At 46.0% G+C, this 19,390-nt stretch overlaps 1 protein-coding gene across 1 annotated transcript in view; it reads left to right on the plus strand.

Annotated features, from left to right (window-relative positions):
• Positions 1-9,570: 9,570 nt before the first annotated feature.
• LOC139263078 (organic cation/carnitine transporter 2-like) overlaps positions 9,571-19,390 on the plus strand; it is a 138,700-nt gene continuing 128,880 nt past the window's right edge. Inside the window, exon 1 of the mRNA XM_070878620.1 lies at positions 9,571-9,970. Within this exon, the coding sequence (XP_070734721.1) occupies positions 9,596-9,970 (375 nt within the window). The 5' untranslated portion in view covers positions 9,571-9,595. The remainder of the gene's footprint in view (positions 9,971-19,390) is intronic.

The raw sequence follows: 19,390 nt of genomic DNA on the forward strand, positions 1-19,390 counted from the left end.
CCTCCGTGGGGGCATTGCCCAGCTGGGCACATGTCGTGCACCTGCGAACCTAGTGTTCCAGGTCTGAGTCAATCCCCGGCCACCATACATGTGACCGGGCAATGGCCTTCATTAACACGATGCCAGGATGCTCGCTGTGGAGTTCCCTGATGAACGCTTCCCTTCCTTTCTGGGGCATGACTACCCGGCTGCCCCATAACAGGCAGTCGGCTTGGATGGAGAATTCATCCATCCGTCTCTGAAACGGCCTGACTTCATCGGGGCATGCTCAGTGTGCGGGCACCCAATCCCCAGTCAGGACACATTTCTTTATCATGGATAGGAGGGGGTCCCTATTGGTCCAGAGTTTGATCTGGCGGGCTGTGATAGGGGTGCCCGCAGTGTCAAAAGCCTCAACGGCCATGACCATCTCGCCGCTCTGCTCCGACGCCCCCTTGGTGGTGGCCAGTGGGAGCCTGCTGAGTACGTCAGCGCAATTTTCGAATGGTGTAGTCATATGCAGCCAGCATGAGGGCCCATCGCTGTATGCGAGCTGATGCGTTAGCGTTGACAGCCTTGCTGTCGGACAACAGGGATGTTAACGGCTTGTGGTCCGTCTCTAGCTCGAACTGTCGACCGAAAAGGTACTGGTGCATCTTTTTCACACTGTACACACACGGAAGTGCCTCCTTCTCGACCGTGCCGTATTCACGCTCTGCTTGGGAGAGCGATCTGGAGGCGTGAGCCACCAGTTGGAGTCAGCCGTCATCATTACCCTGCTGCAATACACACCCAAACCCGTAGGATGATGCATCGCATGATAAAACCAATTTTTTTGCAGGGGTCATACAAAGTCAACAGTTTTTGGAACACAGCAGGTTCCTCGCCTTATTGAAAGCCCGTTCTTGACAATCCCCCCCAAACCATTCACCATCTTTACGGAGGAGCATGTGTAACGGCTCCAACAATGTGCTTAAGTTCGGCAGAAAATTCCCAAAATAGTTCAAAAGTTCCAGGAATGATCGCAACTCCGACGTGTTGCCAGGCCTAGGCGCCTGGCGAATCGCCTCAGTTTTTGATTCAGTGGGCCAGATCCTGTCTGTGGCAACCCTCCTGCCCAGGAACTCGACCTCTGGGGCCAAAAACACGCAAGCCTACCCGATCCAATCGGCGTAGCACCTCCTCCAGGTTGCGGAGGTGGTCCTAAGTGTCTCGGCCCGTTATAAGGATGTCGTCTTGGAATACGATCGTTCCAGGGATGGACTTGAGCAAGCTTTCCATGTTTCGCTGAAAGATAGCCGCTGCCGAACGAATGTCAAACGGACACCTGTTGTAGACAAATAATCCCTTGTGCGTCGTGATGGTGGTCAGAAGCTTGGAATCTTCCGCCAGTTCCTGAGTCATGTAGGCCGAAGTGAGGTCCAGCTTCATGAACAGCTTTCCACCTGCCAGTGTGGCAAAGAGGTCCTCCGCTCTTGGAAGCGTGTATTGGTCTTGCAGCGACACTCAGTTGATGGTGGCTTTGTAGTCGCCACAAATCCTAACCGAGCCATCTGCTTTGAGGATGGGAATGATGGGACTTGCCCAGTCGCTGAATTCAATGGGCAAAATTATGCCCTCTCTGAGCAGCCTGTCCAGTTCACTTTCAATTTTCTCACACATCACGTACGGCACCGCTCTGGCTTTGTGGTGCACTGGTCTGGCGTCCGGAGTGATGCGTATCACTACTTTAGTGCCCTTGAACGTTCCGACACCGGGTTGAAAGAGTGACTCGAATTTTTGCAATACCTGCGAGCATGAACTTCGCTCCACGGATGAAATGGCCTGCATATCCCCCCATTTCCAATTCATCTCAGCTAGCCAACTCCTCCCCAAAAGCGCGGGGCCATTTCCCGGAACAATCCAGAGTGGCAGCCGGTTATGTAATCCATTATGCGTTACCACCAAGTTTGCACTGCCCAGCACTGGGATGATCTCTTTGGTGTACATACGTAGCTACAGCTCAATACGTTCCAGTTTGGGCCTGCTAGCTCTGTGTGGCATTAGTCTCTCAAATTGTTGGGCGCTCATGAGTGACTGGCTGGCTCCCGTATCCAGCTCCATGTGCCATTCAGTAAGACTTTCATCATCATGGGTGGCGTTTTGGTGTATGAGCTGTGGAAGTCAGCCACATGAACTCTCTGAACTTCAGCATCCATGGTTGTTCCCCAGGCCTCATCCTGCATTTCAGACCCCTCGCCTGGTTCCTCTGTCTCACAGACCAGCCTCGCTAGTGCCTTTTTGCACATCCTGGCCAAGTGTTCACTGACATAACAAATCCTACAGGTATAAAGCTGAAACCTGCAGCTTTTGGCAGTGTGTCTACCCCCCACACCTCCAGAATGAGCTGAGAGTGCTGTTAACAAAAGGACTATTCCCAGGCATTCATCTGATGGCCCGTTTGGCTGTTTCTAAGCACTCTGATGGAGGGTGTTAATGGTCCCATCACGGGATGCATTGTTCCTCGTGATGGCATGAATTGCCGATCCCCTTTCCATTATCCCTGTTGCGGGCCCACCCTGGAGCTTGTTGCTGCCTGGGCGGTGTCGAATTGCCCTTGCCTGCCTGCAGGGTTCTATATCACTTTTACAACATTAACTCCCTGGTTCATCGCAACGTTAAAACCAGGGCTGCGTGCGTAAATTAGCTTGGTCTCCTCTTCCCCTGCCATAAAGGTCTGAGCTTTCAACGCAGCCCCTTCTAAAGTCAGGTCCTTGGTCTTTATGAGCTTCCAAAAATGCCGGCATGATTAATGCCCTCAATGAAAAAGTCCCTTAACATCTCCCCGCTGCAGGCATTGGAGAACTTACAGAGACTGGCCAAACGCCGCAGTTCCGCCATGAAGTCCGAGATGTTTTGACCCTCCCGACGCCGGTGAGAGTAGAACCGGTGCCGGGCCATGTGTACGCTACTTGCCGGCTTGAGATGCTCACTGATCAGCTGGCTGAGCTCTTCAAAGGACTTGTTCACTGGCTATTGGGCTGCGAACAGGTCTTTCATCAGCGCATACATCTGTGGACCACAGCTGGTCAGTAGATGCGCCCTCCGCTAGTCAGCCGCTATCTCTTCCAGCCAGTCCTTTGTGACAAAGCTCTGCTGGGGTCTTTCCACAAAGTCGTCCCAGTCCTCACCCACACAGTAGCATTCCTCTGTGCCACTGGTGGCCATCCTTGTGGTTTGGTGATTCCCGTTTCTCGTCACCAAATGAAGTGTCTCTGCACCTTGTTACAAACCCACACTCTGTGACCTTCACTCTATTGCCAGGACCCTGTGTGGGACCTCCCCTTTTATACCTGGAAACCCAAGTGAGGAGTGTTTCCCGCAAGATCACCCGCTGTGGTCAGGATGTGCATTTCAAGGGTACAGGTACAGTGTGCATGAGTTACAGTTGCATAACTATTGTCATTGCAAGATGGTGAAATACATGACAGAGGCCTATAGCCTTTGCAGTATCCAATGCAACCACCCATTGATATCATGCGGTGTAAATCGAATTGGCTGAAGACTGGCTTCTGTGATGGTGGGGACCTCAGGAGAAGGCCGATATGGATCATCCACTTGGCTGAAGATGGTTGCAAATGCTTTAGCCTTGCCTTTTGCACTCATGTGCTGGGCTCCACCATCATTGACGATGGGGATATTCATGGAGCCTCCTCCCCCTATTAGTTGTTTAATGGTCCACCACCATTCATAGAAACATAGAAACATAGAAAAATAGGTGCAGGAGGAGGCCCGTCAGCCCTTCGAGCCTGCACCACCATTCAATAAGATCATGGCTGATCATTCACCTCAGTACCCCTTTCCTGCTTTCTCTCCATACCCCTTGATCCCCTTAGCCGTAAGGGCCATATCTAGCTCCCTTGTGAATATATCCAACGAACTGGCATCAACAGTTCTTTGCAATATACATTAACGATTTAGATGAAGGAATTGAGTGTAATATCTCCAAGTTTGTGGATGACACTAAACTGAGTGGCGGTGTGAGCTGTGAGGAGGACGCTAAGAGGCTGCAGGGTGACTTGGACAGGTTAGGTGAGTGGGCAAATGCATGGCAGATGCAGTATAATGTGGATAACTGTGAGTTTATCCATTTTGGGGGCAAAAACATGAAGGCAGAATATTATCTGGATGGCGGCAGATTAGGAAAAGGGGAGGTACAACGAGACCTGGGTGTCATGGTTCATCAGTCACTGAAAGTGGGCATGCAGATACAGCAGGCGGTGAAGAAGGCAAATGTTATGTTGGCCTTCATAGCTAGGGGATTTGAATATAGGATCAGGGAGGTCTTACTGCAGTTGTACAGGTCCTTAGTGAGGCATCACCTGGAATATTGTATACAGTTTTGGTCTCCTAATCTGAGGAAGGATGTTCTTGCTATTGAGCGAGTGCAGCGAATGTTCACCAGACTGATTCCCGAGATGGCTGGACTGTCATATGAGGAGAGACTGGATCAACTGGGCCTTTATTCACTGGAGTTTAGAAAGATGAGAGGGGATCTCGTGGAAACGTATAAGATTCTGACGGGACTGAACAGGTTAGATGCGGGAAGAATGTTCCCGATGTTGGGGAAGTCCAGAACCAGGGGACATAGTCTTAGGGTAAGGGGTAGGCCATTTAGGACTGAGATGAGGAGAAACTTCTTCACTCAGAGAGTTGTTAACCTATGGAATTCCCTGCCGCAGAGAGTTGTTGATGCCAGTTCATTGGATATATTCAAGAGGGAGTTAGATATGGCTCTTATGGCTAAGGGGATCAAGGGGTATGGAGAGAAAGCAGGAAAGGGGTACTGAGGGAATGATCATCCATGATCGTATTGAATGGCGGTGCAGGCTTGAAGGGCTGAATGGCCTACTCCTGCACCTATTTTCTATGTTTCTATGTTTCCCACGAGGGTTTCCTACCCTTTGGTATTCCGTAGCTCCACCCATACCGATTCCACATCATCCAAGCTAATGTCCTTTCTTACTATTGCATTAATTTCCTCTTTAACCATCAATGCCACCCCACCTCCTTTTCCTTTCTGTCAATCCTTCCTAAATGTTGAATACCCCTGGATATTGAGTTTCCAGCCTTGGTTATCCTGGAGCCATGTCTCCGTGATGCCAGCTTGGTCAGTAGTGGTGCTACCGAACCACTCTTGGTGATGGACATTGAAATCCCCCGCTGGGGTACATTCTGTGCCCTTGCTACTCTCAGTGCTTCTTCCAAGTGGTGTTCAACATGGAGGAGGTCAGTTGACGGGGGTGGTAAGTGGTAATCAGCAGGAGGTTTCCTTGCCCATGCCTGAGCTGAAGCCATGAGACTTCATGGTGTCCAGAATCAATGTTCAGGACTCCCAGGGCCATTCCCTCCCAACTGTATACTACTGTGCTGCCACTCCTGGTGGGTCTATCTTGTCGGTGGGATAGGACATACCCAGGGATGGTGATGGAGGAATCTGGGACATTGTCTGAAAATTATGATTCTATGAGTATGACTATGTCAGGCTATTGCTTGACTAGTCTGTGGTACAGCTCTCCCAGCTTTTTGGCACAAGTTCCCAGATATAACCAGACACAAGTCTATTCCTTTAGTTAAAGCTCAAATGAATGTAAGCAAAACTCATAGGTACTAACACCAGTGAGTGGTCGGTTCGGCAGTGACAAGATGTGGTTCTTTAACTGGCAACTGACCAGGTTGCCTTTTGACTGCCGCAGTACCCAATGTCCTGTCACAGCACTGTTTTATACCCCAAACAGCCTGGGCCAGCCCTTTGTCAGTACATGTTTCATCCAGCGTGGGTGATGGACTTAGTTGTGTTTTCCCTCTTCGGCAAATCAATCATTCAGAGGTTGTAAGGAGAGTTTCTACAATCAAATTCCTCATTGTTCGTAGAGTTTGCAGAAGAGCAGCAAACCGTATGGTCACATCACATGTCGTTACCTTGTATTCTGTCCTTTGCAGAAAATCCTCCCTTTAGCCCCAAATGTCTTGTTTTATGACCCTGTAGCCTCTCCATTTGAGACATCAACGCTGGATTTTCCTTTGGAGGCTTCTTAGGACACCGGGAAATGGTTTGCGACAGCAGCCAACAAATTCAGTTGCTGCGTCCTGAGTGTGGGGCGGAGCGCGAAGGGAGGCGTTCCACATCTTTCTGAGGGAACTATGCCGGGTGAGCAACTGACAGCTGGGATGTGGTCAGAGCCCATAGCCTTTGCTGTATCCAGTGCATTCAGCTGTTTCTTGATATCACGTGGAGTGAATCGAATTGGCTGAAAACTGGCTTCTGTGATGATGGGGACCTCAGGAGGGGGCCGATATGGATCATCCACTCGGCACTTCTGGCTGAGGATGGTTCCAAATACTTCAGCCTTTTCTTTTGCATTTGTGTGCTGGGCTCCTCCATCATTGTGGATGGGAATGTTCATGGAGCCTCCTTCTCCCATTAGTTGTTTTATGTCTACCACCATTTACGACTGGATGTGGCAGGACAACAGAGTTTTGATCTGATTCATTGATTGTGGGATCGCTTAACTAGTTTGTCTATAACATGCTGCTTCTGCTGTTTAGCATGCATGTAGTCCTGTGTTGCAGCTTCCCCAGGTTGGCACCTCATTTTTAGGTATGCCTTGTGCTGCTCCTGCCATGCTCTTCTACACTCCTCATTGAACCAGGGTTGGTCCCCTGGCTTGATGGTAATGGTACAGTGAGGGATATGCCAGGCCATGGGGTTACAGATTGGGGTGGAATATAATTCTGCTGCTGCTGAGGGCCCACAGTGCCTCCTGGATGCCCAGGTTTGAGCTGCTAGATTTGTTTTGAATCTATTCCATTTAGCACAATGGTAGTGCTACACAACACGATGGCGGGTGTCCTCAACAAGAACTTCACAGTGATTGCTGTTACCAATATTTTCATAGACAGATTCATCTGCAAGAGGTAGATTGGTGAGGATGAGGTCAAGTAGGTTTTTCCTTCGTGGATGAGGCCTAGTCTGACAGTTATGTCCTTCAGGACTCGGCAAGCTTGGTCAGTAGTGGTGCTACTGCACCAGTCTTGGTGATGAACTTTGAAGTCCTCCACCTAGAGTACATTCTGTGCTCTTGCTCCCCTCAGTGCTTCTCCCAAGTGGTGTTCAACATGGAGGAGTACTGATTCATCAGCTAAGGGAGGGTGGTAGGTGGTAATCAGTAGAAGGTTTCCTTGCCAATGTTTGACCAGAAGCCGTGAGACTTTGTAGGGTCCAGAATCAATGTTGAGAACTCTCAGATCCACTCCCTCCCGACTGTATACCACAGTACCGCCATCTCTGGTGGGTCTATCCCGCCGGTTGGATGGTGATGGTGGAGTCTGGGTCATTGGCCGAAAGTTATGATTCTGTGAGTATGACTATGTCAGGCTGTTGCTTGATTAGTCTGTGGTTGGCGCTCTCAATTTTGGCACGTCCCCAGGTGTTAGTGCCTTTCTCGAGACCAGCGCATCTAATTAGGACCTAGGTGTGCAGTGAGGGAACGACTTTGCAGCGTTTACTGGCCTGGATGTGCCTTTGTCGTGTCTGAAGCCGGCGCTGAGGTCGATGCCCAGTGGTCCGTCCAGTTTAATTCTTCTTATTGTTTTCTGTAGTGGTATGGTACAACTGAATGGCTTGCTAGGCCATTTCAGAGGGCAGTTAAGAATCAACCAATTGCTGTGGGTCCAGAGTCACGTGCAGGCAGATTTTCTTCCCTAAAGGACATTAATGAACCAGATGGGTTTTTACGACAATCTGGTAGTTTGATGGTCATTTCCAGATTTATTTAACTAACTGAATTTAAATTCTGCAAGAAGTCTATGGTTATTTAACTGTTGTAAAATATACATCACCTTTTTTAATTCTATTGTGTCTCCTCTATATGCATCTATTGTAGTCTTTTAATCTTTCCTTTTCTTTCTTGCTGGTTCTATATTCCTTTTGGTTCTTTCATCCCTTCCATCTGCCCTTAATCCTTCAATTGTTTTCTTCATCACATTGTGGTACTAGCTCTTCAACATGAAGTGAAACTGCTTTATAAAATGGTTTGAGTACTTTCACATGCCAAGGAACATCGGTATCCACGGCTATTTAAATTTTCACACCACAATCCCAACAGTGATCCATAACAAGCAAAATAGAACATGCCTAAAGCACAGAAATCATAGATGCATGTAGCTTTTTATATAGCTCCATTAATATTTCTGGATTATGTCATGATGAGATCCATAGATTATAAGAACATAAGAAATAGGAGCAGGAGCAGGCCATATGGCCCTCCTTGAGCCTGCTCAGCTGGGAGCCGGGGATAGGAAACACCAGAGAATATTTCCTAGGCATTGTACAAAAGATTCACTAATCCCAGGCATGTAGGCACTGCTCTGATGACCGCTAAATCCAATTGGACTGTCCCTTCTACCCAATTCTTCACTGCTGCTAGTCTGCATGTGAACCTGCAGATCCCACAGAAGTGGACAGTGTGCCTGGAAACCATTAAATCTCACATTCCATCTATCAAAATGTTCTCATATGTCCTTGCATACTGACAAATGTTGGTCTGATGTGAGATCAGGCAGTTATCATCATCATTGTAGCTGCAAACCAGAAGGAGTTGTGCTCATTTGTGACTGCAACATAGTAAGGGATGGGGTTTATTTTAAGAGTTGCTATGAATTTTTGAAAAGTATTGATGTTAGCTGGTGGAGAGTTAAGAACCTTCAATACGAGAGAGGAACAATTTATGCTTTCACCTCCACGCATTAGCCAATTGGAAGAATTTAAATTTGACGTTTCGCATGTCCAACATCAGATGTTATTTGACCTTTTGCAAGGACAGACTCTAATCAGATTCAATGCAATCGTTATAACATTTGTGAGGAGTAATTTTCTTTAAGCAAATTTGTTTTCTAAAATGATCAATCATAAAAATTGTGTTTTTATAAGGGATAATTCCTATTGTAAAAATTCATCAATTTATACCTTGAAATATAATTGGATTGTCGTCATTTTGCCACAAGTCAAAATTTTGTATCCCGTATAGTCTATGAAAATTCTGCTGTCAGCCAAACTTGCAGCTGCTGACTTCACTCACATGCTATAAATGTCATTATAAAATATTGCACTGCCTGTTCGTAAAGATGTGATAGCATGGTTTGATGGACAAAAAAAGGAACCAATTAAATGTTTGCACTGCCTCAATAGGAAATCTGAGGGAGGTGCAAGGCTTCTGACTCGTTTGCAAGATTTTCCTCAGGCACAGTATGGCTTTAGAGTTAGTCTGTCAGAGTATTAACTTACATAGTTGTTATTATTTCAATAAGAAATGAAGATCTCGTTTCAAATTGATCCTCAATCAGCTTTACAACAGTTTTAAAAAAAAGATGCAGTTGTCTAAAAGTGGTTTCTAAATGTGTCACCAGATTATGAGATTTGTGCATTCTTATTAGGAACAAGGGCAATAACTTTCTGACTGAAATCTATTTGGAGATTGAATTAATCAGTTTTACTGTTTTCACAGGAAGCATAATTGAAACTACAGCACCAACTGTACAGAAAAGATTTTGTTTTAGGAGGTGGAAAAAAAGAGAAATGAAAAGTTACGAAGAAGCGACTGCTTTCCTGGGAGAATGGGGTCCCTACCAACGGACAATTTTCTTTTTCCTAAGTGCCACCATTATTCCAAATGGCTATATGGTTCTGTCTATGGTATTTCTGGCAGATATCCCTCAGCACCACTGCCGTCTGCCTATCTCTTCAAATGTGACCACTGGAGAACCTTCCTTCATGAATCTGAGCTTACTGCTGCCCATGGAGGAAGTGGATGGTGAGCAAACATACAGTAAATGCACCAGGTACAGAATTCACATGGAAGACGGTTTCAATGACACAGCACGTGAAACAGAGCCCTGTGTGGATGGCTGGGTGTACAGCACAGACAGATACATCTCTACTATTGTCAGTGAGGTAAGAAACTTTCATTCTATGTATCGATATTGCACATTTTTGTACATGGGTTGACTTCCACAATGGCCGACCAAAGCCATGGCATGTTTTCAGATATTCTCGCAATCTTCAAAATAGTGTCTGTATATATGTTTTAAACTATTCTAAAAAACATAAGTGAATCGCTGATTGCCTTTAATTTTTCAGTGTGAGCTAGCTCTTTGCCAATAGTTGTGCAAATATGGAGAGATGGATACCTGCTGCAGAGGGACTTAAAAATGTAAAGGTTGTCCCACTTGATGGTAATGCATGCTGTATTGGGTTACCAACTCTGCTTGGGTGTATTCCTGGAGGTTGTGTCACCTGACCTCCTGGCTCCAACCGTCCTGCTCCTAAAATACTGCCATTGGCCACCTGACACGTCCATTGTCACAGTGCTCCCACTCCCACATCAATTGGAAGGCGAACCAACTCTCCATTACCTGATGGGATGAATCGTGGCCATCACTAAACAACCTTTTTTCCTCAATTTCAAATATTTATTTTCAAACTGTGGCTTTTCTCCTGGGTTGTTTGCAGCCATGTTTTGAAGATTTACCTTTAATTCCTGGAGACTCCAGGAAAATCCTGGCGGGTTGGCAACCCTACCCTGTACATTGACTAGAATTGGGACAATTTGCAACTAGTGTTTACAACAAGGATTGAGTGCTAAAAGATTTAATTAGATGTACAAATTGATTCTAAGTTTATTTTGCTGTCTGTCAAATATCATTAGAATAAGCTGCATTGTTTAATATTAATCATATTTATTGCTAAGCATTACATAAGAACATAAGAAATAGGAGCAGGAGTAGACCATACGGCCCTTGAGCCTGCTGCGCCATTTTATACGATTTTGGCTGATCCGATCATGAACTCAGGTTCCCTTCCCTGCCTGCTCCCCATAACCCCTTATTCCCTTATCGGTTAAGAAACTGTCTATCTCTGTCTTAAATTTATTCAATGTCCCAGCTTCCACAGCTCTCTGAGGCAGCGAATTCCACAGACTTACAACCCTCTGAGAAAATAAATGTCTCGTCGTCTCAGTTTTAAATGGGCGGCCCCTTATTCTAAGATCATGCCCTCTAGTTCTAGTCTCCCCCATAAGTGGAAACATTTTCTCTGCATCCACCTTGTCAAGCCCCCTCATAATCTTATATGTTTCGATAAGATCACCTCTTAATCATCTGAATTCCAATGAGTAGAGGCCCAACCTACTCAACCTTTCCTCATAGGTCAAACCCCTCATCTCCGGACTCAACCTAGTGAACCTTCTCTGAACTGCCTCCAAAGCAAGTATATCCTTTCATAAATATGGAAACCAAAACTGCACGCAGTATTCCAGGTGTAGCCTCACCAATACCCTGTATAACTGTAGCAAGACTTCCCTGCTTTTATACTCCATCCCCTTTGCAACAAAGGCCAAGATTCCATTGGCCTTCCTGAGCACTTGCTGTACCTGCATGCTAATCTTTTGTGTTTCATGCACAATACCCCCAGGTCCTGCTGTAGTGCAACACTTTGCAATCATTCTCCATTTAAATAATAACTTGGTCTTTGATTTTTTTCTGCCTCACACTTTCCAACATTACACTCCATCTGCCAAATTTTTGCCTGATAATGTCCTTTTGCAGATTTTCTGTGTCCACCTCACACATTGCTCTTCCTCCCATCTTTGTATCATCAGCAAATTTGGCTATGTTACACTCGGTCCCTTCTTCCAAGTCGTTAATATAGATTGTAAATAGTTGGGGTCCCAGCACTGATCCCTGCGGCACCCCACTAGTTACTGATTAATAACCCGAGAATGAATCATTTATCCCAGCTCTCTGTTTTCGTTAGCCAATCCTCTATCCATGCTAATATATTACCCCCAATCCTGTGAACTTTTATCTTGTGCAGTAACCTTTGATTTGCTCCAAAGAAGCAGAAGTGCTCACCCTGGGCCCAGAGAACAAGTGTGGGCCACAGCTGACTCAAATTGCCATCATCGGTATCAACGAGCTGTGGGTGCCAATTTGAATACACGGCTGAGTATCTGGATACTCGTCTGAGTTCCAGACCCCCACCATACACTAGGTGAAAATATTTCCCCTCAAAGTCCCTCAAAACCTCCTACCAATTACTTTAAATCTATGCCCCACGGTTGTTTGCTCCCTCTGCTAAGGGAAATAGGTCCTCTCTATCCACTCTATCTAGGCACCTCATAATTTTATACACCTCAATAAGGTCTCAATAAGAAAACAAACCCAGCCTATCCAACCTTTCCTTAAAGCTACAATTTTCCAGTCCAGGCAACATCCTCGTAAATCTCCTCTGTACTCTCTCTAGTGCAATCACATCTTTCCTGTAATGTGGTGACCAGAACTGCACGCAGTAAGAACATAAGAAATATGAACAGGGGTAGCCCATAAGGCCCCTCGAGCCTGCACAGCCATTCAATAAGATCATGGTGATCATCGACGCCAACTCCACTTTCTTGCTCAATCACCATATCCCTTGATTCCCCGAGACTCCCAAAATCTATCTATCTCAGCCTTGAGTATATTCAAAGACTGAGCATTGACAGCCTTCTGGGGCAGAGAATTGCAAAGATTCACAACCCTCTGAGTGAAGGAATTTCTCCTAATTTCTGTCTTAAATGGCATGCCCCTTATCCTAAGACTGTGCCCCCCGAGCTCTAGACACTCCAGCCAGGGGAAACAACTTCTCAGCATCTACCCTGTCAATCTCCTTCAGTATCTTGAATGTTTCTATTAGCTCACCCCTCATTCTTCTAAACTCCAGAGAGTATAGCCCATTCTATACAATCTCTATCATAAGACAGCTCTCTCAACCCAGGAATCAATCTAGTGAACCTCTGTTGTATCGCCTCCAAGGCAAGTATATGCTTCCTTAGATAAGGAGACCAAAACTGTGCACAGTACTCCAGGTGTGGTCTCACCAAAGTCCTGCACAATTGCAGCAAGACTTACTTACTCTTATACTCCAAACCCCTTAACATGCCATTTGCCTTCCTTATTGCTTGCTGTACCTGCATGCTAGCTTTCTGTGATTCTTGCACAAGGACACTCAAATCGATCTGAACACCAGCTGTGGACTAACTAGCATAACCTCCCTGCTTTTGTATTATATGCCTCGGCTAATAAAGGCAAGTATTCCGTAAGCCTACATACCACCTTATCTACCTGGCTTGCAACCTTCAGAGATCTGTGGACATGCAGTCCAAGGTCCCTTTGTTCCTCTACATTTCTCAGTGTCCTACCATTTAATGTGTATTCCCTTGCCTTGTTAGAACTCCGCAAATGCATTACCTCACACATTTCGGGATTGAATTCCATTTGCCACTATTCTGCCCACTTGACCAGTTCATGGATACCTCCCTGCAGTCTACAGTTTTCTTCTTGAATCCAAGGAAGAGGCATATAAATTGGCCAGAAAAAGCAGCAAATCAAGGACTGGGAGAAATTTAGAATTCAGCAGAGGAGGACAAAGGGTTTAATTAGGAGGGAGAAAATAGAGTATGAGAGTAAGCTTGCAGGGAACATAAAAACTGACTGCAAAAGATTCTATAGATATGTGAAGAGAAAAAGATTAGTGAAGACCAATGTAGGTCCCTTGCAGTCAGAATCAGATGAATTCATAATGGGGAACAAGGAAATAGCAAACCAATTGAACAAATACTTTGGTTCTGTCTTCACTAAGGAAGACACGATTAACCTCCCAAAAATACTACAGAACCGACGGTCTTGCGAGAAGGGGGAACTGAGGGAAATCCTTAATAGTCAGGAAATGGTGTTAGGGAAATTGAAGGGACTGAAGGCCGCTAAATCCCCAGAGCTTGATAGTCTGCATCCCAGAGTACAAAGGAAGTGGCCCTAGAAATAGTAGATGCATTGGTGGACTTTTTCCAACATTCCATGGAGTGTGGTTCAGTTCCTATGGATTGGAGGGTAGCTAATTTAACACCACTTTTTAAAAAAGGAGGGAGAGAGAAAACAGCGAATTATAGACCGGTTAGCCTGACATCGGTGGTGGGGAAATTGCTGGAGTCAATTATTAAAGATGTAATAGCAGCGCATTTGGAAAGCAGTGACAGGATCGGTCCAAGTCAGCATGGATTTATGAAAGGGAAATCATGCTTGACAAATCTTCTAGAGTTTTTTGAGGATGTAACTAGAAGAGTGGAAAAGGGAAAACCAGTAGATGTGGTGTATTTGGACTTTCAAAAGGCTTTGAGAAGGCCCCACACGAGAGATTAGTGAGCAAAATTAAGACACATGGTATTGGGGGTAATGTATTGACATGGATAGAGAAATGGTTGGCAGACAGGAAGCAAGGAGTGGGAATAAACAGGTCCTTTCAGAATGGCAGGCAATGACTAATGGGGTACCACAAGGTTCAGTGCTGGGACCCCAGCTATTTACAATATACATTAGTGATTTAGAGGAAGGAATTGAGTGTAATATCTCCAAGTTTGCAGATGACACTAAGCTGGGTGGCAGTGCGAGCTGTGAGGAGGATGCTAAGAGGCTGCAGGGTGACTTGGACAGGTTAGGTGAGTGGGCAAATGCATGGCAGATGCAGTATAATGTGGATAAATGTGAGGTTATCCACTTTGGTGGCAAAAACAGGAAGGCAGATTATTATCTGAATGGTGACAGATTAGTAAAAGGGGAGGTGCAACGAGACCTGGGTGTCATGGTACATCAGTCATTGAAGGTAGGCATGCAGGTACAGCAGGCAGAAAAGAAAGCAAATGACATGCTGGCCTTCATAGCGAGGGGATTTGAGTATAGGAGCAGGGAGGTCTACAGGAGCAGTTGTACAGGGCTTTGGTGATACCACACCTTGAGGATTGTGTGCAATTTAGTCTCATAATCTGAGGAAGGACGTGCTTGCTATTGAGGGAGTGCAGCGAAGGTTCACCAGACTGATTCCCGGGACTGACATGGATCGGCTAGGCTTATACTCACTGGAATTTAGAAGAATGAGAGGTGATCTCATAGAAACGTGTAAAATTCTGACGGAACTGGACAGGTTAGATGCAGGAAGAATATCTCCGATGTTGGGGAAGTCCAGAACCAGTGGACACAGTCTAAGGATAAGGGGTAAGCCATATAGGACCGAGATGAGGAGAAACTTTTTCACTTAGAGAGTTGTGAAACTGTGGAATTCTCTGCCGCAGAAAGTTGTTGAGTCCAGTTCGTCGGACATATTCAAAAGGGAGTTAGGTGTGGCCCTTACGGCTAAAGGGATCAGGGGTTATGGAGAGAAGGCTGGGGTGGGGCACTGAGGTTTAATGATCAGCCATGATCATATTGAATAGTGGTGCAGGCTCGAAGGGCCGAATGGCCTGCTCCTGCACCTACTTTCTATGTTTCTATGTTTCTATGTTTCTTCATTATCAACCACACAGGCGATTTTAGTATCATCTGCAAACTTCTTAATCATACCCCTTACATTCAAGTCAAAATCATTGATATATACCACATAAAAGCAATGGATCCAGTACTGAGCCCTGCGGAACCCACTTGAAACAGCCTTCCAGTCACAATAACACCCATAAACCATTACCCTTTGCTTCCTGCCGACAAGAGATATTTTGTACAATAAAGTAGCTGACAGTCACTTTTGCTCTTTCATCCTCATCAAGAGACCCCCAGTAACCTTGCGCAAATCTTCAGTCCAGTCACGTCCCTTTCATAAGAACATAAGAAATAGGAGCAGGAGTAGGCCACTTGGCCCCTTGAGCCTGCTCCGCCATTTAATAAGATCATGGCTGATCTGATCATGGACTCAGCTCCACTTCCCCGCCCACTCCCCATAACCCTTTACTCCCTTATCACTCAAAAATCTGTCTACATCCACCTTAAATATATTCAATGACCCAGCCTCCACAGCTCTATGGGGCAGAGAATTCCACAGATTTACAATCCTCCGAGAGAAGAAATTCCTCCTCATCTCAGTTTTAAATGGGCAGCCCCTTATTCTGAGACTATGGGGCTGATTTTCATTAAGTCCTTCGCCCGCCTAAGTGCTGCCGAAAGTGCCGCCGATGGCCACCGATAGTACTTCCGGCGGGATATTCAGCACCAAGGTTCCTCGAAGGTCGGCGGGTGGCAAATGGATGCCATACGCCGCCAATCTGGGCGGCAGTGGGTGGGAGGTCTCATTCTCGGCGGCAGAGGCACTTGCCGCCCAAGTGCCGCTGAGGATGGAGTCGGGCCCATGGACGGTCGAAGACCTGAAAAAGAAATGCAGCAGTAAAAAAATTAAAAATCTGTTGGAAGACCTCCAGGTTCACTTACCTTTTTTTCAGGTTCTTCATTCTCAACGTCGGGTCAGACCAGCCTCCTTGCAGCGGTCCACCCCCGTTTGCCGCCAAGTCCCGCCGACTCCTGCCCGCAGGAATCGGTTGCGCCATTTGTCCATCCGCTGACGTCAGCGGGCGGTTCCCAGTGGCTCTCCCCTCCAGCCCGCTCCAGGCCACCCCGAAAGTGGCACTGGGCAGATCAAAAAGAGCAATGTCAGCGTCAGTGGGCGACAGTCGGCGGCAATGGACAATGAGGTGATGAATTTCGGCCCTTATGCCCCCTAATTTTAATTTCGCCTATGAGTGGACATATCCTCTCTGTATCCACCTTGTCGAGCCCCCGGATTATCTTATATGTTTCGAAAAGCTCACCTTTCATTCATAGAAACATAGAAACATAGAAAATAGGTGCAGGAGTAGGCCATTCGGCCCTTCGAGCCTGCACCGCCATTCAATAAGAGCATGACTGTTCACACCCTCAGTACCCCTTTCCTGCTTTCTCTCCATTCTCCTTGATCCCCTTAGCCGTAAGGGCCATATCTAACTGCCTCTTGAATATATTCAATGAACTGGCATCAAACAATTCTCTGCGGCAGGGAATTCCACAGGTTAACAACTCTCTGAGTGAAGAAGTTTCTCCTCATCTCAGTCCTAAATGGCCTTCCCCTTACCCTAAGACTATGTCCCCTGGTTCTGGAGATCCCCAACATCGGGAACATTCTTCCCGCATCTGACCTGTCCAGTCCCGTCAGAATCTTATACGTTTCGATGAGATCCCCTCTCATCCTTCTAAACTCCAGTGAATAAAGGCCCAGTTGATCCAGTCGCTCCTCATATGACAGCCCAGCCATCACTAGAATCAGTCTGGTAAACCTTCGCTGCATTCCCTCAATAGCAAAAACATCCTTCCTCCGATTAGGAGATTAGAACTGAACACAATATTCCAGGTGAGGCCTCACTAAGGTCCTGTACAACTACAGTAAGACTTCCCTGCTCCTATACTCAAATCCCCTAGCTATGAAGGCCAACATACCATTTTCCTTCTTCACCGCCTGCTGTACCTGCATGTCAACCTTCAATGACTGATGAACGATGACACCCCGGTCTCGTTGCACCTCCCTTTTTCCTAATTGGCCGCCATTCAGATAATATTCTGCCTTCGTGTTTTTTGCCCCCAAAATGGATAACCTCACATTTATCCACATTATACTGCATCTGCCATGCATTTGCCCACTCACCTAACCTGTCCAAGTCACCTTGCAGCCCCTTAGCGTCCCCCTCACAGCTCACACCGTCACTCAGTTTAGTGTCATCTGCAAACTTGGAGATATTACACTCAATTCCTTCATCCAAATCGTTAATGTATATTGTAAAGAGCTGGGGTCCCAGCACTGAGCCCTGCGGCACTCCACTAGTCACTGTCTGCCATTCGGAAAAGGACCCGTTTATCCCGACTCTCTGCTTCCTGTCTGCCAACCAGTTCCCTATCCACGTCAGTACATTACCCCCAATACCATGCGCTTTGATTTTGCACACCAATCTCTTGTGTGGGACCTTGTCAAAAGCCTTTTGAAAGTCCAAATACACCACATCCACTGGTTCTCCCTTGTCCATACTGCTAGTAACATCCTCAAAAATTCCAAAAGATTCGTCAAGAATGATTTCCCTTTCATAAATCCATGCTCTCGTCGACCGATCCTGTCACTGCTTTCCAAATGCACTGCTATTTCATCCTTAATAATTGATTCCAACATTTTCCCCACTACTGATGGCAGGCTAACCAGTCTATAATTACCCTTTTTCTCTCTTCCTCCTTTTTTAAAAAGTGATGTTACATTAGCTACCCTCCAGTCCATCGGAACTGATCCAGAGTCGATAGATTGTTGGAAAATGATCACCAATGCATCCACTATTTCTAGGGCCACTTCCTTAAGTAATCTGGGATGCAGACTATCAGGCCCTGGGGATTTATCGGCCTTCAATCCCATCAATTTCCCTAACACAATTTCCCGCCTAATAAGGATATCCTTCAGTTCCTCCTTCTCACTAGACCCACTGTCCCCTCGTACATTCGGAAGGTTATTTGTATCTTCCTTTGTGAAGACTGAACCGAAGTATTTGTTCAATTGGTCCACCATTTTTTTGTTCCCCATTATAAATTCACCTGAATCCGACTGCAAGGGTCCTACATTTGTCTTCACTAATCTTTTTTTCTTCACATATTTATAGAAGCTTTTGCAATCAGTTTTTATGTTTCCTGCAAGCTTCTTCTCGTACTCTATTTTCCCCCTCTTAATTAAACCCTTAACCTTCCTCTGTTGAATTCTAAATTTCTCCCAGTGCTCGGGCTTGTTACATTTCTAGCCAATTTATATGCCTCTTCCTTGGTTTTATCACTATCCTTAACTTCCCTTATTAGCCACGGTTGAGCCACCTTCCCCGTTTTATTTTTACGCCAGACAGGGATGTACAATTGCTGAAGTTCATCCATGTGATCTTTAAATGTTTGCCATTGCTTATCCACCGTCAACCCTTTAAGTATCACTCACCAGTCTATTCTAGCCAATTCACGCTTCATACCGTCGAAGTTACCTTTCCTTAAGTTCAGGACCCTAGTTTCCGAATTAACTGTGCCACTCTCCATTTTAATAAAGAATTCTACCATATTATGGTCATTCTTCCCCAAGGGGCCTCGCACAACAAGATTGCTAATTAGTCCCTTCTCATTACACATCACCCAGTCTAGAATGGCCAGCTCTCTAGTTGGTTCCTCAACATATTGGTCGAGAAAACCATCCCTAATACACTTCAGGAAATCCTCCTCCACTGCACTGCTACCAGTTTGGTTAGCCCAATCAATATGTAGATTAAAGTCGCCCATGATTACTGCTGTACCTTTATTGCACGCATCCCTTATTTCTTGTTTGATGCTGTCCCCAACCTCACTACTACTGTTTGGTGGTCTGTACACAACTTCCACTAACGTTTTCTGCCCTTTGGTATTCCGCAGCTCCACCCATACCGATTCCACAACATCCAAGCTAATGTCCCTCCTTACTATTGCATTAATTTCCTCTTTAACCAGC

The sequence above is a fragment of the Pristiophorus japonicus genome, chromosome 1 (genome assembly GCF_044704955.1).
Source record: "Pristiophorus japonicus isolate sPriJap1 chromosome 1, sPriJap1.hap1, whole genome shotgun sequence".
Lineage (NCBI taxonomy): Eukaryota > Metazoa > Chordata > Chondrichthyes > Pristiophoridae > Pristiophorus > Pristiophorus japonicus.